The 23,714-nt window shown below is 44.8% G+C and overlaps 2 protein-coding genes across 6 annotated transcripts in view; both read left to right on the top strand.

The window, feature by feature from the left end:
- The window catches only part of LOC120947246 (broad-complex core protein isoforms 1/2/3/4/5), an 87,445-nt gene that overhangs the window by 38,557 nt on the left and 25,174 nt on the right, over positions 1-23,714 (top strand). For 2 of the 5 annotated variants that reach the window (XM_049610101.1, XM_049610092.1), the window contains exons 2-6: positions 295-442; positions 571-771; positions 870-1,538; positions 1,660-1,824; positions 8,282-8,411. In XM_049610101.1, the coding sequence (XP_049466058.1) occupies positions 295-442; positions 571-771; positions 870-1,538; positions 1,660-1,824; positions 8,282-8,411 (1,313 nt within the window). Of the gene's footprint in view, positions 1-294; positions 443-570; positions 772-869; positions 1,539-1,659; positions 1,825-4,001; positions 7,426-8,281; positions 8,412-23,714 lie in introns of those variants that run through there. The other 3 variants (XM_040362427.2, XM_040362419.2, XM_040362445.2) reach the window with 2 other exon arrangements.
- Positions 15,150-19,828, top strand: LOC120947278 (uncharacterized). The gene has a single exon (XM_049610108.1). It carries the CDS (start codon positions 15,773-15,775, stop codon positions 17,207-17,209), a length of 1,437 nt encoding a protein of 478 aa, XP_049466065.1. The 5' UTR covers positions 15,150-15,772; the 3' UTR covers positions 17,210-19,828.

Genomic DNA, 23,714 nt, shown 5'->3' with positions numbered 1-23,714 from the left:
AGAGCTTCGTTTGAATGATACCGTTTCTGGTTTCTGCTGTTGAAAATCATGTTGCCTCACACGGCGAGGGGGGGTGGGTGGGTGCTGCGAGTCTCTAATAAAACAGACGCGCGAAAAAATGGAGCTTATTGGTGGTAGAAAGTACTGCCACAAGAAAAAAAAAAAACTAGTCAAAATAAATGGCCCAGCCTCAGACGACGAGTAATGGGAGGGGTTTTTTTGGGTGAATATTACTCCAGACCCGATGCTATAATGTGTTTTTTTTTTGTTCTCTCCCTCTTCCACCGCGAACAGGAACAGCACCGACACCGGCATCATGGACCAGCAATACTGTCTGCGCTGGAACAATCATCAGTCTAACTTAACCACCGTGCTCACCACGCTCCTACAAGATGAGAAACTGTGCGACGTCACGCTCGCCTGCGAGAAGGGCATGGTCAAAGTAAATGCGCTCGTTTTTTTTTTGTTTTTGGCTGCGAGAACTGGCCGCGCGACGGCCCAATCCACCCGCATTACTAACTGGTTTGTTTCTTTCTCCCATCATCTCGTGCTTTGTTTGCTGTTGCACAGGCACACCAAGCGATCCTGTCCGCCTGCAGCCCGTACTTCGAGCAGATATTCGTCGAGAACAAGCATCCCCATCCGATCATCTATCTGCGCGACGTGGAGGTGAACGAGATGCGCGCCCTGCTCGACTTCATGTACCAGGGCGAGGTGAACGTGGGCCAGCACAACTTGCAGAACTTTCTCAAGACGGCCGAAAGTTTGAAGGTAAGGGGTAGCGATGGTGCTGTGAAGCTGCCTCCCCAAAACCGATGGTTGCGCTAATTGTACAATTTTTTTGCTTTTTTTCCTCCCATTTGTTACAGGTACGGGGACTGACCGAAAGCAGTGCCGACCGGTATTCGGCCGATACGGACAGCAAGCTGCGCTCGGAGCGGATCCGGGACTCGCGGGACGAGCGCGACTCGCTACCAAACGCATCCAGCAACAACAGCAACAACAACAACAACAGTAGCAGCAACAACAACAATAACAACAACACGATCAGCAGTAACAACAACAACAACTCCCTGCACCATGGGCCGCTGCGCGACAAGGAGCTGACCGAGCACGAGCAGCTCGAGCGGCTTCAGCAGCAGCAGCAGCAGCAGCAAACGCACCACCAACAGCAGCAGCATCCGTCGTCGCACCAGCAGCAACAGTCGCAGCAGCATCCGTCGTCGCAGCATCAGCAACCGACGCACCAAACGCATCATCACCACCATCACCATCAGCACGGTGGTGGCGGCGGTGGCGGCGGCGGCGGCGGTGGAGACGGCGGTAGTGCCGGCCCGGTGCAGCAACCGTCCCGGAGCGCGAGCATCGATCTGATGCAGTCGGCGCTGGTGGACGAGCGCGACTATCTGGCGGCGGAGGATCGCGAGATCAGCACGGTAGAGAATAAGAAGAAGCGCAAAATGTCCACCACCTGTGATAACTCATCGCCCTCGACGCCGTCCCTGATGAACGAACGGCAAGGGGGGTACGAATCGCAGGTACGCCGCCGTTTCTCCTCAAACCTTCAGCCCCCCCACCCAGCGAACGCTTTTCCATTGAACGGTGATTGCAAACTGACTTTTCTTTCTCCGCTCTTCGTCCTCGCCCCGTCCCTTTCAGGCCTCGTCACACAGTAGCTTCAAGCAGAGCCCGAAACCGGAGGACGAGTTTAAGGTGAGCTCGCCGGCCCCGGTCCATCCGCTGGCGGGCCATCCGCTGAGCGGCATCAAGCAGGAGCTGCCCGAGCTGCCGGTGCGCCATTCGCTGTCCTCCGAGCTGATGCAGGTAGGTGTTCGGGACCGGTGTATGTGTCCCTCTTCGCCCTCGCCCCCAAACCCCCCCACCACCCCCTCGCTAACCCCCATTTTTCCTCGGCTTCATCGTTTCTTTGCTCTTCATGAAACTCTTCCCCGTCCGTCCCCCTTCTCAAAATCCCCCGGCCCCCATTCGTGTTGTCGTGTGAGTTCCCCCAAAAGTTTAGATCTTTACCCCATTTGTCCATTCGTTCAAAAAAGGGCTCATTGTGCGTGTATGTGTCTGTTTGTGTTTCCGCGCTCGAGTGTGTGTGTGTGTGTGTGAGTTTGTATGGAAAGTAATGTTTACTTCGTCCTTTACGACCAAATGCGTGTCTGTGTCTCCGTTACGTCATGTTGTTGGGAATTTCATGATTTCCCCTTCAGATACCAACACTTGCTAAAGCACTAAATTGATCAGACGACTTCTGCTTTGAGTTGTACATCGTATTTTAATGTTACTCCCCTAACCCCATTCTGCCATAATTTGCCATAATTTGCCATTATAGTATGCTGCCCGTGGTTGCGCAGTTAATAAAATTTGCCACAATTGCTGCACACGCCGCGACACATCCTTTCAAATAACTTTTTTTTTTTTAAACCAACAGTTGTAATTAAAATTGTCTATCAATTAAATGTGTTTTGACTGCATTTAACTTCTGTCGATATTGGAGCTTCGATGTTACCTTCACATTGAATTGTGCTCGGCAAGAACCGACTGTTATACACTGTTATACAACTACCACCATCCTGATCATTTCGGCGGTTGTAAGAGATATTATCTAACAGTAACTGTGTACCTGAAGTAAGCTCTTTCTCTCCAGCAGACGACATCACTAACGTAACATTTGTGGTCTTGTAAGCCGTTGTTTAGTCTAGTACCTCTCATCGTCCGTGGGTCACGTTACCTGTTTTGTGTTGTCTGTCTGTCTTCTATCTGTCAACATTTTATGTAAATTACTGTATAAATGTGTAGAAAAAAACTCCTATTTCACCCCTCCTAACACTATCGAATGACATCCTTTTCCCCTCGCACCATTCAACCCACCCTTACTAATGTTTCTAAGTCTAAGTCAACGTCCACGGAAAGGAATGATGTGTGGAGAGAACGCCTGTCGAATTGTGGGATACTTGAGGGATACAGGGAGGGATGGATTGGGAAGGAGGGAGAAAAGCTGGCAGTGAAAACGAACGGGTCTGATCGAAACAAGAGAGAGAAAGAGAGAGAGAGAGTGCCATGGATACTGCAACTACTATTACTACTCTCACTTTGACTGTTGTTGTGGCAAAAACATAGAAAAAGAAGATAGAGGGAAACATCTGTCGTTCACACTAGTGATGTGGTCTCTCTGAAGCGCACCCACAGCACCGATCCGACTATTGTTAAACTGCTTCTGATTCCACTAGTTCTGCCAGAAGTCGGAGTCGCCCAAAGTCGGAGCTGTCCGGTGTCCTCCGAAGTCGTCCGGGTCGGAGTTGTCTGGAGTCGGCTGAAGTCCTCTGAGTCGGACTTGTCATCCGGAGTCGGTCTGAGTCGACTGGAGTTGGTCGGAGTTAACCGGAGTCGGAGTCGGTTAGAGTCAACGTCCGGCCGGCCGGTACTATGTGATTGTGATCAAATCTCCAGACGACTCCCACTCCCGACGACTCCGGATGGTAACGGAAGACTCCGGATGGCAATGGACGTCTCCGGATTACAACGGATGACTTCGGGCGACTTCGGACGACTCCGATTCCAAACAACCGGATCCAAAATTCCGGCTGCGGAACAATGCGTAGTCGGTTCCGAAATTTTCGGAATTGGATCGGAGTCGACTCCAAATTTTTGCCAAGTTTACCCATCACTAGTTCACACACACTCTCTCTCTCTCTATTTTCCTTCCTGAAAAAAAAAATCCTGAATCCCCCATTCCATTGCCTCCCATCCCCCCGCCCCTTCTTTCCACCAAACTTCCCTGCCATCTCGTCTTTCCCCTTCCCTTGTATCCCTTGTTTCTGTCATCCATTCTTTCATCCTGATGCACCTACCCCTTCCCATCTCCCTTCACCCCCTTCCCCCTCTCATCCAGTCCCGACCCACGCGCACATTTGCCAAATCACGACCAAAAGCAAAGAAACCGAGAGACCATTGCACTGACACTCCTCCTTCCCTTCCTATTGTATTGACAGAAAAATGTTTGGGGAGACGAATCGAAAGCACAACCGTCTGCATCGATCATGTCAGCTTCTTCACCGTCATCATCGGCTTCACCGGCGACGTCGGCGGCGGCGGCTTCCGCCGTACCGTTGCTGCTCTCCTCCTCCACCAGCAACACCGCCACCAGTTCCTCCTTCTCCGCCTTTCCGGTGCCCTTTTCGGGCACCTCGTTCGCCAATGTCACGTGCACCACTTTGTCATCCTCCCACACATCCTACCCGCATCCTTCTACTTCCTCTTCCACTTCCTCGTTGTCTAATGCGCGACACGGGAACGCGTTGGTTGATTGTGGTGGTGGTGGTGGTGGTGGTGGTGGTGGAGCTGTTGCTGGGCACCGGCAGGTGGCGCCACTATCCACTATCCGGTACCAGCAGCAGCAGCAGCAGCAGCATCAGCTAAAGCGCTCAAATGCCCCGCTGCCGCCGCCGCCGCCGCAGATGCTCGAACCGCCGGCAAAGCGGCCCGCTGCGTCGTCACCCGCCCAAGGACCGACCGGAGCCGTAGGAGGAGGTGCTGCTGCTGCTGCTGCTGCTATAGGAGGAGGAGGAGAAGTTGCGGGGGGAGCAGGTGACGGTGGCCCGCATGCTGATGCGGCCGCCGCCGCTGCAGCTGCCGCTGCTGCCGCCGCCGCCGCTCTCGCCTCCATTGCGGACTGGCCGGAAAGCAAGTCCTGCCTGCAGCGCTACCTGCTCACGCACAACCTGATAGGGGGTAGCGGTGGCACTGGTGGAGCCGGTGGTGTTGCTGACGGTGGTAGTGGTGGTGGTGGTGGTGGAGGAGGTGGTGGTCGCAGCAGTGTTGAGGGTGCTGAGGGAGCTGTTGGTAGTGGTAGGGGCAATCGAGTGGCAGGGATATCGCGATCCTCGTTGCTTGCCGCCGTCGAAGCCGCCCTGCAAAGCGGCGGCGCCAGTGGCGACGGTGGTGAGAGCGTTGTCGGCATTGATGCAAGAAGCGTCAGTAAGCGGAAGGCGGCATTCGCCGCAACATCCACAGCCGGAAGTAGCGGCAGTGGCAGTGGCAAAGCAGCAACAGCGGCGTCCGGCATGCCATCCGCTCTGGTCTCATACCGGTCCACCACCGGTGGTGGTGGTGGTGGTGGTGGTGGAGGCGCCTCCAGGGCTGGTAGTGGCAATCCGGCCAGCGGGCAGAGGGCACCACCCCCACCGGGTACCAGCTCACGCAAGGGCGGCCGCTTTCGGCTGAACTGGCTCGACCAGTTCGACTGGCTGAAGTACGACGCGGAGGAGAACTACATGTACTGCATGTACTGTCGGCGCTGGTGCGGCGACATACCGGACATTCGCACGTCGTTCGTCGAGGGCAACTCGAACTTCCGGCTCGAGATCGTGAACCACCACGACAAGTGTAAGGCGCACCGGCTCTGCACCGAGCGGGATGCGTCCGAGGTGCGCCGGGCCAGCGCCAATGCTGCCGCTGTCGCAGCAGCCGCCGCCGCCGCTGCCGCCGCCGCCAACGCTGCCTCGAAGGGCTGTGATAGTGGCGAGCGGTTGCCCGATGACTCTGCCACTCCCTGACCATCGCTACTCTGCCCGCCGCCCGCAACTCCTCTTCGCCTTTTGCTTTTCATTTCCCGGTCCGTGCGCGAACGCCAAGAGGGAGTTGGGTTTTACGCCGCGGGCGTCCCCAAACAACACTGTGTGCCAACGTTCTTCTCTCTCGCTCTCTCTCTCTCTCTCTCACGCTGTGCTGTGTGAGATGTGCCTTTTCTTAGTGGCCATATTTGGGGGGTTTGCTAACCCTGTGAAGAAGTAGAAATGATAACCCCTACACAATCGGTACCAACAAGCCAAGCCCAGGAGCGTGTTGTTACAAACGAAGCATTTCGTTTACTTCCTTTTTTTGTGCTCCTAAGCGAACGAATGTCGAATCGAAGGCACGTAGTGCCCCCAACCATACTAGGTGTAGTACTACTAGGTAGTGTTGTTGCCACCCCTCGAGGAGGGAGAACCAGGGCAGCTGGGGAGGGAGGGATCGCCAAGAACAGACAAATGTGTACGAATAAATGGAAACTTTATCGACAGAAACACCTTTCACTGTGTGAGCAGCGTATCTATTTCTCCCAAAGCCAACGACAGTTACCCCTTTGCAGAGAGTGAAACGGTCTCCTCTCCACCATCGAGCTGTCAGAATTATGTGTCTGTAGCGGGGGAAGGGAGAAGAACCCAAGAGCCTACGCAGATGAGCTACCTGTCACAAAGTTATCTTGCCCTTGCTGCTATGCGAGGACTTAATCCATGCTAATGCAATTTGTAAGTAGAACAAGGGGATGGGTGCATGTGCACTTTGGCGAGCGAGAAAAGGACATGGACGATAGCATAGGAGAGGAGCGTGCGTGCGTGTGCGCACACTGCTTTTTGCCGTCGATCGGCAGTAGGTATCGATGCTCCAGCCGGCACACACGCGTGCATTATAAATGCATAATTTAATCCCGTTACGTCGTGGAATGCAATCACATTATTATTACGCGCGCTCGAAGGACGAATGTATGCAGTAGAGGGATATCGGCTGGAATTGCTGGTAGGGGACACACCAAAGATATGTGCGCGGGGAGTCGAGGTAGCCGTCTGGACACATGGACTCGTTCCTCCACTCTGCTCTCCAGCGTAACCAGTTTAAGCGCACTGGGAACAGTCGTAGATTTAATATAGCAGGTCCTGGAGCGATGCTGTCTGCTCTAATTGGTGGTGGGGACATCCAGGTGTATGTACGTGTGTGTGTGTGTGTGAAGGGGGGGGGGGAGTTTGTCTCTCCTAAGGTCTTTCATTTGCTGCGAGGAGTCGACTTTTCCATTACATTTACTTTAGTTTAAGATCTCTAACGTCCTTCCATCGATTCTCTATTGTGTAATGTCTAATTCATCCAATCGTTGGAAGGATTTGAATCCGGCCGGCTCTCTTGTGAAGATTCGATTCCCCCTGAGAAGGATTTTTAGGATTCACAACACTAACACTACTACGTCCTCTGCGCTGTTGTACATAAAATCGTGTGGTAACTGTTTTTTTCCTACCATTATCCCTCGTTTGTCAAGGGAAGGCTGCCCAATGAATTAAAACTTGCAACTTGGAAAACGTCACAGAGAAGACCCCCTTTGGATTCACTTATTAGAGAGTGCATATGTGTGAATGTGTGTAGATGTCTGAGTGTATGTGAACTGGATTTATCTCATTATTGCCAAACCAGGACACTTTCAGATTTCTCTCTCTCTCTCTCTCTCTCTCTCCTTCTCTTTCTCTGTATTTATCTCTTCATATCTCTTGCTCTCTCTCTCTTTCTCTCTCTTTGCCCTCATCTCTTTTTCTCCTTAACTCTCTCTCCATGGTTCGTTCGTTATCCTTAACATCCTTAACCTTTTCTCTTTCTTTCTCACGACCGCTCTTGTATACCTGTGTTTCCTTTTTCTAGCCCCTCAAGATGCCGCTGTATGCCGACGAGATGTCTGCGAGCATCGGGCTCGAACCGCACGCGCACCTCAACCACCTGCGCCATAAATCGAAACATGTAACTAGAGCACATACGCGCCCACATTTATATCCAACTTCACGCATACACACGACAGCATACGCACAAATACCCTCACAGAGATACACACACGCACAGAGACACAGATACACGCAGCGGGGTTCCAGAGCTTCGTCTGTTGCTGCACTAGAATTCGGTCATTTAGGAACCCATTAGCTGCTTTTTTATGCGTTACGTTTTTGGGGCTATGTTATGGTTCGGTTGTTTCGTAGACTTTCTTTCGCTTCCGTACTCAGTTGCTTGTTCGCTGTTGTTGCCACGTTTGAAGGATTCGTTCTGAAATCACGACACACCTTACACCGGGGGCCCGAAGCGAGCGGAGTGGGAATGGCTCTCTGTAATGTGTGGGTGTTTGTCGCCTTCGTGGCAAAAGAGGGGGGGAAGGTGTGCCGTCGTGTTTCGCTGAGTCGTTTCTTTTTAGCCGCTGCCGTTTGTTTTGTTTTTGTTTCGTTTTGTTTTGTTTTGCGTCGTTGCGTTCTTCCTTTCCCTTGTTTACATATCCTCTCATCTCCTTTATCATCCGACCTGTGCGGTATGCCTCAAGTTATCTTCATTAGATTCCACGCTGCTTGGGCAGTACTCACAGTTTTGCTTTTCTTCGTCTCAATTTTTCAATTTATCCATCCCGCGCTCTCTGCTTCTTCGTGATTCTCTTATTTGTGTGTTTTTTCTTTCTTTCTTTCTCTCTCTTTCTTTCGGTTTGTGGCTACAGCCTATTCCGATCAACATGAACGCGGACGATATGAACAATATCCTAGCACCCGGCAACATGGGATCGCTCAACGAGAGCGGTGACAGTGACGCCCACCTGTCACATCCGGATCATCCAGACAATATCGATGGTGAGCGAACAGAACCATTTATTTTCCTTCCTTTTATCGGTTTTGTAATCTTCCTAATTTAATCTGCTACCTCCTCTCTGTCTGTAATATCTCCCTTCTTAGTGAATCATACTCACACACACACTTGCGACGACGCATACGTAAGTGGGTGCACCGATGCACAATGCCATCGCGCGGCTGTGTACGACACTTGCGTATGCGTTTGTCGATTCTATGCATATATTTATATATATATATATATATATATATATATATATATATATATATATATATATATATATATATATATATATATAGAACGAAAGATTTATATTTATTTACCAACATAAAAAAATAACTTTTAAAGATTAACATTATTCTTGTTTTGTTCCATTTTTCGGAGACTGTTTGTAGAACCATTTGTATTCATATATATATTTATATCTATCTACTTATATATATAACATATATTTGCTATTGTTAGTTTTTTGGTATCGTTTTTTCTTTTCGGCTCAATCGCTTCGATGTTTTTGTTTCTATTATTGTTTATTCCCCCCACCCCCCTCTCCTCTCTTTAATTTACCTTTTACTATTCCCATTTACACGCAGAAGAAAAACACATGCACCGAAACACACGAGCACAACAACACACTAAATAAAACACTTTGAATTCCATATAAAATACACGATACACCACACTGAGTCACACAGCCATCCATACACAAACTCTACACATCCATCTTTCATGTACCAGACACACTTGTCTTGTTTAGTTGACATTGCTCATCATATCCTTCATTGTAGCTTTACTACTGTTACTACTATTACTACTGCTACTACTACTACTACTACCTTTACTGGTACTACTATTACTACTACTACTACTTTTACTACCACTACTACTACAACTACTACCCACCTCTTGTATTACTTTCTTTTGCGCCGTACTTTATTCACTCTTATTGCATTTGTTTCTTTTATTGCCACTTGTATTTTTGCTCTCTTGCTATTTACTTCTTTACACACTTCTCCCTCTCCCTACACTACTACATGTACGAATTATTCTTCAGTTTGTATTTCTCCTTAGACACTACCAGAAATGTTACTATCTTTTTCATGATTGTTGTTGTTCAGTTTTAATGCGTCCTAACGACTACTTCTTTACTATTAGTTACTGTTTGTAGCTCTTTTTCTTATATGTATATATATAGCTGTACTATAGGCTACTGTAGTTTTACGCTTTATGTTTAGATAGAAACATGCTCACCTGAATATATTATAATTTTTTTAAAAATAGAATTGTTTACGCGTAGTTTTAGTCACATACATTTTTGCATATTTGTATCTCACTCTCTCTCTCTATATATATATATATATATATATATCCTCGCCTATTTATATAACATCTAGGTTTGATTGACATTTCATTATTTAAAAGATCCTCTACCTTTAACTCTCGGGTTCTCTTATTTTTTTTTTATGTTGCTATCACTCTTCTTTCCTTTTTTCACCTTTTCTCACCCACTCACTCACACTTTCTACCCTTCCCTTCTATCGCCTACTGAACGCTTGTGCTCAGCTGTAGAAGTAAACGGTTGAATGTTCGTAAAGTTGTTCCGCCTCAAATCACTGTTTACCTTTTTGGCTTCGTTTTGTTTTTTTTTTGTGTTTCTCCTTACCCCGTAATTTTGCTCTGCCGGCCTTGTGTTTGTTGTTTGCGAAATTGTGTTTGATTTAGTTTTCGCTGTTTTTTTGTCGTGCCAGACGTACATTCCAGCGCGCGGTATCAGTTTCGATCCCTTACTTATATCCCATGTTTTCCTGTTAGCTGGCCTACTATACTTCATTCATGGCTTTCATTGAACGGGTTTTAGTGTATCGTTTTGTACTTCTTTTTTTTTTATTTCGCCGTTAAGAAAGCAAAGCACAATATGCTGTCTGTTTTGTCATCATCCGCCATTTCGTTGTAGGTTTACTTTTCGCTTACTCAAATTATTTGTTTCTTATTCTAATTTTCCCTTATTTAACATAAACGATATGGTTTCATGTCATGATAAGCTCTGTTGCAATCTATTTTATTCTCCTTCTGGTTCTTTTTCTCAAACAAGCTGGATTTTACTTTGGATTTGTGTTAATATTTCACATTATGTTTGCTTTTTTGTGCTCTTCTGTGCTCTTCAATTACGATTATTCATCCTGGTCGCAGCATTTTTGTGCCTGAAGCTGTCATCATCAGTCCCTCCTCTTCCTTTCCATACGCGTAATAGGTAGTTAAGTTAAAATTAATGCCGTGTAAACGCATTTAGTATCCACTTTACCTTGTTTCTTAAATTAACTTGCATTTATTCGTTTTATTTGCTTATAATTTAGTAACCGTTTCCTTTGGTTTGTTCTTTTGAAATTAAACTCACTTGCTCTCTCTCTCTCTCTCGCTCTCCTTTTCTCTCTTTCAACAAACTCCTTTTTCTCCGTTATTGTTTTCCTTTTACATAACTCACCTTTCCGTCATCTTTAACTTCTTACATCTTCTTTTATCTCTTATTCTTCCTTGAATTCTTCTACTACTACTTCTTCTACTACTTCTTCTACTTCTACTTCTACTTTGGTAAAATTATATTTGAGTTAAAGCGATCGTTTCAGTATACCGTTTGTAAGGCAAAAGCAGGACAGAGAATGTAAAAGTATTATCTTCGGCAAATGATATCTGCAGTCTAATATAGGCCCGTGTTGTTTTGGGATCTACCTGTGAGGGTGGTACGCATTCAAGGAGACCCTCGCATTGTGTTGAGATTGTTTGCATAGATATATGTGTATCTGTATGTATATGTATAGATACCAAAGCCCTTCGTATTATACGTACACACATGTAAGCGCAATAGAAGGGGAATTTCCATCATGAGATGTGTGTTTCATTTAATAGCGAGTAAGTATCTATTGGTAATACGATTTTTGTTTTGTTTTTGTTTCTCTCACGTCTTTACCTTACGTATATGCGGTGCATAACTATTCCACTAAACTCTCCGTGTACAAACGGCTACATACAATATCTGTATACTGGCCCCGTGGGTCCTTGAATGTGCTGTGTGCTGTCGGGGGTTTATTTTTTTTGCGTCTACCCGATACCCGTACAAAACCATCGTGTCAGAATGGCGGGCGCTGCGTGTGTGATCGGACACACGCATCGCTACGTACTGCCGGTGTGGAAGTGTGTTGGTCTTCTTAACCCCATCTGGATCGGCCTCTAATGTCAGCTTGATTCATCGATCAGCTACGAACGGCTCCCTCATTCCCAGCGTCAAATCTATATTTAAGCCCCTAAATGTATGCACGCATCGAAACAACGATGCGGAATACTAATCAACTAGGTTTGATGTGATGGAGGATTTGATGTCCCTCGCGCACGCGAGAAGGAGATACTGAAAAAGAGAGATAGAGAGAAAGAGAATGAGAGAGAAATCTAAATATAAGTATGAAGAGAGGGGAAGGGGAGGGGGGGGGGGGAGGAAGGGAGAGACAAAAAAAAAACATTGGGAGAGAAAGAGAAAGACATACTTAAAAAGATTTCCCCATCATGAAATAACAATTCGACGAAATTGCATGTCATGCCAATATTTCAATTCCTTCCTACAAATTGTTTAGTTGAAAGATGGAGATGCATATGTTCACTCAAAATAACACAAATAACAACCGTGGTCGTCGTCCTTTACCCGATCCATTACTCTATCGCTTTTCGCCTTCTTCAATGCTTCTTTCCCGTAACCCAATTTAGTTACTTTCTTCACCCGTTTTAAGTTTAAATTTGGTTTCTATTCGTGGTCTTGGCCAATGTGCAATCCCAGTTGTTGTCTTTCTCTACTAACTCTTCTACCGTCTTTTTTTTTTATAAATCTCTTTCGCTATTATCGCTGATTTCGATTGTGTTTCTTACACGTTTAATTATACACATTTTATTGCTGTACCCTTTTTGTGAATGTGTGCACTATTGCGCATCTCCAGCTTCTTTGCGGTGGTTTCAACAGTCGTTTTGTAGATGTTTGGTATAAAGCACTGAGACTGCAGCGACTCAGAAACTTGAATTGCTCAGCAGGATGTTTTTTTAAAAGCACACGATTCATGCAAGAGCAGGCCTCTCAAACACCGATCGGAGCGAACTAGTGTGGGTTTCACAATATGAGGTTTTTCAGCATTTATTTCTCAACATATCAAATGCTGTTGAAATTGTCCTGATTTCTTGCAAGGACTGTGATGATCGAGCTGATGATCGAGATATTTTCTTTCTCCATACTTTACCACGTTCGTTTGTTTAGTGAATGATGTTCCGTATCAAGCAACTGACACTTTTCATGTTAGAGGAGTGGCAAACAACGGTCTGTCAGCCATAGTGTAATGTGTTACAAAAATTACTTGCTAATAACCGGATACGAACAAACTCGCTGTCCCAATCCGTTTTCATTTTGAGTGAGCTGTTTAAAAAGTATTTATCGATGAGTTGTGACAATCTGCGATGTGTAATTTTTTGAAACTATATAATATAATACAACAAATTAGGGGTAAATCGTAGGGTCGTAATGATGAACTTGAACAAATTGATAGGAAAGAAAATAAGTAATAATAAGAATTAAATTAATGCTAGCAAAAATGAGAAGGACGCACATGTATAATGAACAAATTTCTAAATCGAATTAAAGAAGTATGATAAACAAGAACCGAAAATATGATAATGAACACTTAAACGAAAGCGTTAAACCAACCAAAAAACTTGCCCACTGCCTTTCACTTAGAAGGAAACAACACAACCAAAACTATGTGTGAAGAAGAATTAAAAAAAAACCGATCATAATATGCAGTAACTTAGTTTCTACCCATTAAAGTTAGGTTTTCGTAAGAAGTGGAGAGAAGACCAGAACATGTTTGGTTAAGTTGTTGTTTGTTTTCATTTTGTTATAATATTGTTCATCTTGTACCTTTTAGTTATTGTTTGTTTATTTTAGTTGTTTTTTTTTTCGATTTGTATCAAATGTTTGTGTTGTTGTGTTTAGTTTAGCTTTGCGTTTCGATTCAATTGACATTATGAAGCGTTTCTGTTGTTCCTTACACTATCATGTTTCACGGGTTTTCTTTGTTTACTTTTTTAAACGTAGCGTACCAAACCAGATTCATATTCCCACCTTTATTTGTTTCCCCTTACGTTTGCGTTACATTTTTTGCGTTTCGTAACGTCGTAATCTTGAGATCGTTTTTGTGTTTTCATTTTTTTTTTCCTGATGGCCCTAGAGCGTATTTCAAATGTGTGCGAAACTAGATAGACCTTCCTAATAGCAGTACGTTGAATGTGTTCGTTCGCTCATTGTCCTTTTCGTTTGTTTTCGGTTTCGTTTCGGTTATGTGTTAGAGCGTCGTTTTATACGGCTGTGTTCATTACTCTGCGCCGAATCATCACGTCCCGAAAATCCATTCTCTCGTGGTAGTCAACTTTGGTTCCTAGTTTACTTATGGTTTTAGTTGTTTTTTTTTTATCAATTAGAAATAGCCTTAGTCTGTCACACACGACCACCATACCTCATTACATACTCATATCGTTCAACACGGCCTAAGCCCTGTTGTAAGTACAAAGACATATCAAATATACTGTATTATGCATAGCTATATTTAATCTCTAGTGCAAACTGTGTCGTTTCCTAGTCGCTTGATGCGGTGCCGGATACGTTTCGTTTCGTTCTCTTTCTTTGTCAATGTTCCGCCATTTTCCTTCTGCCATCCTTCTTTTTATTACATGCGTCTTTCGTTTCGTATATTTTGTTCTATATGTTTACAAAATCCCAGGACAGCTCTCTTCAAACGATTGTCTCACGCTAGTAGTTCCCGCTAGTAGAAATCATTTCATTAATTTCACGCTCGAGAACTGTCAAACTTGTCAGCACACTTGTGTTGGTGATTCGATTTTACTGTGACACATTCAGTCTCTTCCCCTGAGCTGCTGTTCTGTTTTGGTTGTTTCGTTTACATTGATGGTCGTTAGTTTTTGTTTCATGTAAGATTCAGTTTGTCATGTCTTATATCCTCCCTGCTCGCGCCCTCAAAACACATGTATTATTGCTGACTCTCGAGCTATTTAGTTTTAGTGTAAATCGTTTTACTCCGTGTAAAACAAAGCCCTCTAGTGCAGTTTATATTATATAAGATTAGCAATAAGTAAACCGCATACCATTAGCGATTAGAATAGTCGAATTGTGTTTACGTTTTGTCATAATATCTAGGAACCGTTTCATGATTGCGTTCAACACCTTTTTTGTATTGTTATTGTTTTATTGTGATAGCATTTTTGGTTGATTTTCCTCCCCCGTTTCTGTTCTTTTACCGAGTATGTTTTTCTTTCCTCTTTAAATAGACACACAAACACCCACACAAACACGCCCACTTTATGATTGTGACAAGTGTTCTTAGTTTTTTTTAGTAATTATTATTTCTGAACGTGACTGAGTGTTAGCGCCATCTTTATATTTTAATCTCTTAGCCCAGAACCAAACAAAACTCAAACTATAGCAAAAAAAAAAAGCAAAACAAAACAAAACCACTCAAATCGGCAAAACACGGCTCCTGAACCAAAATTTACTATTATTACAAAATAGTATAATCATTTTACATTTTCAACTATTTCATGTTTTTTATAATATTAGCGCCTCCAGTCAATTATATAAATATAATTGAGTGCCTCCAGTCAAAAATTTCTTTTATTTATTTTTTAATTTATAATGAATTTTACGTTTTTTTTTATAAATTCTTTTTTGAGGTGCGTTCCTGATTCCCTTCTTAATTTCAGGCCCTGGTCTCTCCTTATTTGAAACTCAAAGATTGAAACAAAAAGAACCAAACAATCAGAAAAGTAATTCAATTTTTAAATTGGATCGGGTCAGCTTCGAGTGGATAGCACCTTTGTTCCGGATGATTCCATTCTTATCCGACTGAATGAGACAGTTGCCATCCGGACTGTTGTTCTGCTGATACTGATCCGATCCGAACGGCCTGTACTGTTGACAGTTCCGAAAAATTGCAAAACACTACCTATTGGTTACTCTCATACTTATGTTTATTTGATCTGGTCCACCTCTCCACCTACTGTCCCGTATGCCCTTCCCATATACGTAACGCGCATCCTTCCTTTTTGTGGTGCGCGTGTGTGTTTTGTTTTATTTTTTCTTCTTTCTGTTGAGTTCCTAGCCAGACCGGGCACCAGTTCTCAGCTCTTTGTTTGTTTGATTGTTTTCTTCTTTCGTTTTTGATTTGGAGGCGTTTGTTTGTGAATATGTGTGTGTGTGTTGTGGTGAGGCGCTCGCACTCGGTGACGCCGTTCTTGTGTGCCTGTGTGCTTTGCAGGTGACCGTATGTTGCGTCTAGCGATGGCGTCACGTCACCACCATCATCGTGCCGGTTTGCATCATCACGATCTCGCCTCTGGAGTGGTTGTGAATGCCGTTTTGGCAGCCGGAGGAGGAGGAGGAGGAAGCGGCTGCGTTAATGGGAGCCGCACTGTTGGCGCAGGAGGCATGGCAGGAGGAGGCAGTGATGGGCCAGAGTATGAAGGTGCAGGTCGCGGTGGGGTAGGGTCAGGGATAGGAGGAGGAGGAGGAGGAGGAGGAGGAGGTAGGGCGGGAGGAGGAGTAGGTGCGACGGGAGCAGAGAAACAGCAGCAGAACCGCAGCAACCATCACCGGACCACCGAGCAAGCGGATCGTGAGGCGAGCGTATGTGCCGCAGGAGGAGTAGGAGCAGCAGCAGCAGCAGGCGTAGGAGGGTTAGGGTGCGATAGTGGTGCGGCAGCAGCGGCTGCAGCAGCAGCAGCAGCAGCAGCGGCCAGTATGCTTGGCTTCAGTGGCGTTCCGCTTCCGCTCGGCGGTAGTAGTAGTCTCGTCGAGTCGCTGGTCGAACATCACCGCCTGGCCGCGAGCCTAGGAGGAGGTGCAGTAGGAGGCGGGAGTGGAGCTGGCGGTGGGGCAGGCAGCTCAGGAGGTAGTGGAGGAGGTCTCGCGAACGGGTCACCGTACGGTGGAGGAGGGCATCATCTGTCCCACCATCATGGTGGAGCCGCGGCCGCCACCGGTCACCACCATCATCAGCACCACGCCGCACCGCACCACCATTCCCTGCAGCAGCAGCATGCGAGCAGTGCCTTCAACAGTGCCGGCGATGCCCGCTCGGGAGTGGCGGTAGCGGCAGCCCTCAACACCGGTGGTGGTGGGCCCCCGCCGGATGGCAGCGGCAGCGGTAGCCGGTGTAGCAAACCATCCGTCACGTCGACGACTCCACCGACACCGGCGTCCCTGTCGTCGTCCTCGTCGTCCTCATCCTCTGCCTCCTCAACGTCACTGTGCGGGGGTAATGGCGGTGGAGGCGGTGCAGGAGCATCTGGCGGTGGCTTTCTCATCACCGGTGACCCATCCGACACCATAGGGGCTGGAGGTGGTGGAGCGGGCGGTCCACTCCGTGGTAGTAGCGGTGGTGCCGGTGGTGGCAGCAGCGGCGGTGGCGGCAACGGTGGCACTTCCGGCGGTGGATCAAGCACGACGCGGCGCGACCACAACATCGACTACTCGTCGCTGTTCATACAGCTGACCGGCACCTTCCCGACGCTGTACAGCTGCGTCAGCTGTCACAAGACCGTCTCGAACCGGTGGCACCACGCAAACATACATCGGCCCCAGAGCCACGAGTGTCCGGTGTGCGGGCAGAAGTTCACCCGGCGCGACAATATGAAGGCTCACTGCAAGGTGAAGCACCCGGAGCTGAGGGACCGCTTCTACAACCACATCGTACACATGTGATTAAGCGCCGCCCGAAACAAGCAGCGGCTGAAGTATAAGAAGAACCTGTTCGTGTAAAGCGTGGGTCGCTCGCTCTCTTTTTCCATGCACACCACCGTCTTAACACTCACTGTGGGGTAGGTCCTTGAACACGAGTCGCTCGCGCACACACGAGCCAAATGATTTTCCTCTGGTCACGTGGGGTGAGTGTGTTGTAGGAGATGTGCATGGGCCAGCCGTTGTAGAGTAAGGATTGACTGCTCTACACATATTATTGCATCAGCAGTAGCGCGCCATCCAAGCGAGTTGATTGACATATACCGTATACCGGACCCCATTTTTCCTCCCACAGTATGGATGATATTTATATACGCATACAACATTCATACCAACGTAGTATTGCCTTCATGTCTTGAGGTTAGACATTTTACATACGATGAGCATATATATATATATATAATTATATTGTCAATGGTGGACGTGTGTGGATAGATCGCTACGTCATAGATGAGGCCTGCAATAGGATTGTTTCCGTTCGCAGCACATCGCGCCTGTAGTGTGATGATCGCATACTCCTCCTATATCTTGTATGGTAAAAATGTGCATTTTGGAGTATATATATATATATTTAATGACATGGACAACACGTACTTTCATTGAAGGGAGATGACCCTTATTTCCAGCGCTAGATAGGGCAGGATCATATTATGTCTGTGCTGTTAAACGTCATGGTTTTAAACATCGTGAACTTCGCACAGGTGCAACATGAGAGAGATGGAGAGAGAGAGAGAGAGAGACAAAGAGGCGATAAAGGAGTGAATTAAAAGGATTGAAGAGAATTCAGGGGCGGAGGAGGAGTAATTTATAGTAACAAAATCAAACCAAGCACTCTGGAGGTCTCGGGCATACTAGACTTCTGTATTAACATTCTTGGTCCTCTGGTAGGCCATGGCATTGAAAAAGAAAAGTGCTAGTTGGTGCTAAAAAGTAACTAATCTCGTGTTAAACGCACAAATGTGCTGCAAATTGCATACCTTCCGAAGTGCAGTAATTATTGTAGTAGTTTTGTTAGGTTCCATTAGAGATATAATCAGTTCAGCTTGCTTGTTTAATGTTGCGTAACGTTCTCACCTGTTCAACCTGAGTGACGATCTCAGTAGCGTTCAGTACGGATTTGTAGTTATGTCTTTTCTCGATATCTCTCCAGTCTCTTTCTTGTCTCTTTCTCATGTTCGCTGCCGCACCTAGCTAGTTCATTACGGGCATTATATGGATCCCTTTCCGTTATACGTTTATGCGTTAGTCCAATGCATTATCTGTCCTAGCATATGCACAAGGGAAGGTTTGTAGCAATTACGCGTTCGATCCCTATCAGTGGGTTTTGCTGCATAACACTCCCCCACCTTGTACGGATCCGTACGCGCGGCCTCTTCCACACTTACGGCCCAAGAATCGGGCGTGTGTGCGCTCTCCATTTCCCCCATTGCGTTACGCTTTCGAATCCGTAGTGGTGTCGTTGTTGTTTGCCCTTCCGTTGCGCGTTTCCTTCTCCCTCCACACTGTGGTGTCTGTTCGGGTGCGGGCGTGCGCCAAGTTTGTCTTGGGTAATGTGTTTAAGTTAAAAAATTACAGAATCCAATTTACAAACCAAATGTAGTAGTACATATTACAGCCCGGAAATAAGAGGAGCCATTTAGTAAAACACTTACGCTCAGGCTATTATAGTGTGCTTCGCGGTTTAGGATTAGACAAGTTGACAAGTTTTTTAGAAATGAGCCAGTATCTTACAGGAACAAAACAAAACACTCTCTGACACACATAGGAAGTATAATTCAGCCAATTATATTAAACTATATACACATTCAAGACACCGAAAGTAAAACGGAAAACAGTAACCAGACAGAAGAAATAAGAAAAAAAAACAACAACAACAACAACAAGGAACTGTAGAAATATCTACAAACACATATACATTTATATTTTTATATGATATGGAAACTATATTTATATGCGTAGATGGCCCTCCCCCGGTAAAAAAAGAAAAACAAAGCAAAAAAAAAAAAAATAGTGAACTTGCAATAGTAATATCGATTGCGTAGTTGATAGATTTATAGAGACAATTTAAACAAATGTATTAACAATAATAACTATAACTATAACTATAATCCCAAAAGCAAGACAAGTAAAAAGAAGACGTGAAACACAACAATGCCAGCCCAATGAAAAAAAAAGAAAAGATAACTACATAGTATTAAAACAAACAAATAATGGAAGCTAAACAGAACAAGAAGTCGTCAAGACATGGTAGTAACCGAACAAAACTTGTCATGATGAGTAGAAGTAATTCAACCGTAGGTCAGAAATAACCGTATGGGCTTATTGATTGATACCTTACACCTAGTGTTATGAAAACGTAACGTTTAAGTAAAGCAAATGAAACCAAAAGTAACCGAACAAAAGGTAGAAGAAACGGAGGAAGGAACACACAAACCAGAGCTAAACCACCAACAACCAAACTAAACATTAGATAAATCGTACGATGTGATATTTAGAGATAGTAACAAAAACAAAACTGGAGGAAGCAAAACGAACAACAGCAACAACAAGAAGAGAAAGAAACAGTCACAGACGCACACACATATTAGGTCTTTTTTGGGGGGGGGGAGGGGGGGGGGCGATTGTTCTCTTCTTTTCTTCTTTGTGCGATTGCTCTTCTTTGTGCTCTTCTTATTACGATTGGTAATAAGGACGCATATACATTGGACTGTCTTCTTATTACAATGTTTGTGGTTAACAAGAGCTAGTTGGGAATTCATTTGTGTTGAAGGGAGTAGTGGAAGAATAGAATGAATACTCAGGCATGTAAATGTATGGCCAACTGGAAGGGCATCTGTGGTGAGGGGGGGGGGGGGGGGGGGTTGGAGCATGTCTGAAAAGTCGTCTACTTGGGCGCTTGTTGCGTATCGTACGCCCCGTTTAGATTCGTGTTACAATTTTAGCTCAAAAGTAGTAGACATCTAGGATGTGTGTATGTGTCGTGGATGTGCGCAAGGGAAAGCAGCATCATCGCATGAGTCAACGGTCAAACTTTGATTTTGCACATGAGTGAGTAAGTTGAGTGAGTGTCCAGTGAGTGACGCGCGCAAATGAGCAGCGTGCATCGCGCTCGCTTGCCTCACACTGCTCGAGGTTGAGATCTGGAGCTTAGTGTACTTATTCCATTAGTAGTAGTACATTTTGTAGTATTACCTCTTCCTCACTGTCACTACTTCACGCCCGTTTCGGTGCAAACTCTGCGCTCCCGCTCGTCGTCTCAATTCCCTTTATTTATTATAATTAAAACAGACTAGAAAAAAAAACAAAATGGTAGAAAAACGGTGAGCTAGCGGGGCGATGAACTAACTAGAGTTTGTTTTTTTTTTTTTTTAATTCTCGTTTATTTGTTCGTTTAACAAGTTTTTTCTTCGCTTCCTTTTGGTACTCTCATTTTCGCTTTATCCATTTTGGTGTATTCATATCAATTTTGTGTCTGTATTCTTTTTCGTTGGTTATGAGTAGCAAGTTGTGAGATGTGTATTTTCTCTCCCGCTCTCTCTCTTTCTCTCTCTCCTCTCTCTCTCCCTCTCTGTGGAACATTCTGCTTAAAACCACTGTTACGTTATTGGGTTTCCCATGTGTCGATAGTTGTGTGCGGCATCACAAGTACTCACTCCGTTCGTCCTGAGTAGACATCAATAGTAGCGCGTCTCCCCTAAGCAGATATTAGTCGTGGATCATCACGGCCACACTCACTACTGCCACGGGTGCCTCTCGTTATTCGACTATCATCTGCGTGTGGCATAGCGTGCTCGTTTCTGTGTGACCGTGCTGCGAAAACATGGTTGGGAGAAGGGAAGGTCCATATGCCAACAGCCTCAACCGCATGTCAATGTCTCCACTGTTTTTCAATCAATTCTCTTAGCTGTATTTGTACCTAGTTCTTTGACACCAAATTTTGACGTGTGTTTGTGTGTGTGTGTGTGTGTGTGCTGTCGTATGTTCTTCTTGTCTGTGTTTGTAAGTGTCTATGTGAGAGTCCGGGAAGGAGCTTGGTTCGAGCGCGCTCTGGTCGTCACCTAATTTTGTTGTTACTTGTTCTGTTGTTTTCTACTGTGTGTGTAAACGCTGCACTACTACTGTACTTTACCGTACCTTTACTTTGTCGCTTCCTTCCATGTATAAAATCGTACCGTACAGTAACAATAAAAACACATAGTCACACACACACACTTCCACTCAACCACAGCATACCACACCTACCTTAGGCCTTTTTTCTGTTGCTCTAGATGTGTTTTAAACGTGCAAAAAAGACACATATCGATAAAAATCAATCGATGTCATCTTTTCACTGGTGTTTTTTCACTCTTTCTCTCTCTCTCTTTCTCTCTCTTCTGTCTCTCTTCTCTTGCCCTCTTTGCTTGCCATTGCGTCGTTTCAAGCTGTTACCACCTTAAGCCTTGCGTTCTTTCAATTAAAAAAAAAGCGATCCTCATTGTTTCCTAATTGTTTGCAAACGAGAAGAGCACAAACACGAAGCAAAGCCACGCTAATAACACGCCAATGCCAAATGGTACCTCATATGGATCAAATGTCGCAGAGAGCACCCCAAATAGCCAGTAAAAGCTGGCGGCGTGGTGTATCGTTTTATGGCTGCTGGTTCAATTGTATCGACACTTTCTTCCCCGAAGGTTTGGCTCAAAGGGGTGTGCTCTGTCTGCCTGACTGTCTGTCTGTGTCTGTCTCTGTTTCTCTGTCTCTCTGTCTCTCTTTCACTATGTCCTTCATTCACTCTCTTCCATAAACCTTTTTCTCGATGTTCGTTCAGAATTCTCCTCTGTTGTGTAATGTAGTAAAAACTTCACACTTTTTTTTTCTCAAAACTCATTGTGTCTGAATGTAACTCTCTCTGTGTGCGTGTTGTTACTCTTCTCTGTCTTCTCATGCAATCTCGATAAATGTGTTTTTGTTTTAATTACGTTTCCAAAAACTACTTTTGTTTCACCTTCAACATAATCTCCAAGGCCCGGAGTAAATCCTAACCTAAAGAAAATTTGAACGTTAGACGATATTTATTCGTTTCTTTGTAACGACTGTCATTGGTACTGACAGTGACGAATAAGGATAACATATAATTTTAGTACTATTATTATTTACCGAACAAACAAACCAACAAACGAGGAAATGTACCAAAACGATAAAACGTAAACAAAAACTGAAACAAACACACAACCGAAACAAAAACAAAAGGTCTAAACAACAACAGCAAACAAAACGATACATGAAAACATAACAAACAAATATACAAACGAAACCAAAAAGAAAAGGAGGAAAAACAAATGGAATGAAAACAAAGAGGGGGAAAACATTTGCAACAGCACGCGTATAAGCGTTCTTCTTTACTCAGTAACACTTTTCCCTTTACCATACGACCCCCCCCCCCTCCCTCCCTCCCTCCCCCACTTATTCACATTCCGCAGGCCGGAGTTGAAACCATATCGCCATACTACTGCTACTACTTCTACTACTACTTCTACTATTACTACTGTTACATCAACGCAACTCCACCTAAACGTTTGTACATATAGATGTATGTGTGTTTGTGTGTTTTAAGGGAAAGGGAAACTTTCGAATTGGGACTAAACGATGTAAAAATATTAGGTTCATAAAAATGTATTTGCTTCAGTTGTATAAAACTGGTGCCTGTATTATACACAGATTTTGTTTTAACATGAACTGGAAATTGATGCAGGAAGTTGAACATCTAGTCGTTCTTATTTCCTCCCTTATACATATACCATATGTATAAGTTGTCGATTTGTGTTTACTGTATAGAAAACGCTCCACATACATGTTGATGTTGTGTGCATATTAAATGGTGTTGGTTCAGCAAAAGTGTCACACTTTGTTTGTTTCACATAAAAGCAACTGACGGAGAGCGAGACGCTATTTCATAAGAGCTCTTTAAGCTTACCTTAAAAAACCGAGTACACTATTCTAGAGCCATGCTACATAACGATTCTCCCGTTGCAAACCAATGTGAAGTAGCATCAAAAGCCGAGCCTGTATTTTGTACAATCCTATTTCTACTCTTCTTCCAGCTATCCTGCTACTGCTGTCATTTGTCACACTTCATCAGTACTATAGACCCTTCTATTTAGCTATTTAAATGATTCAATTCGTTCCGTAAATGATCCTTGTGCGCGAACATTCAATCCAAAGCGATTCGTGCTGTTTTGAAAATCAATGAGCAACATGCTGTCGAAGTATTTAACATGAAATTGTTTTGTTAATGGCTAAAACTAGTATCGTAGGAAATTGATGTTTGCTTTGACTTGTACATTAATTAATGTAACGTCTTAAGCTGCATTTAGTGAAAGAGCGAAACTGAACGTGTAATTTTTTGATTTTCTTGTTCAATAACATTTCACTGTTTATACAGTTTTTATCCAAAACATGGGATATTGTATACACCTTGTACAAACAATAT

Source organism: Anopheles coluzzii, chromosome X (genome assembly GCF_943734685.1).
Source record: "Anopheles coluzzii chromosome X, AcolN3, whole genome shotgun sequence".
Classification (NCBI taxonomy): domain Eukaryota; kingdom Metazoa; phylum Arthropoda; class Insecta; order Diptera; family Culicidae; genus Anopheles; species Anopheles coluzzii.
Note: the sequence above shows the minus strand (reverse complement) of the source record. Positions and strands in the feature narration are given on the sequence as shown.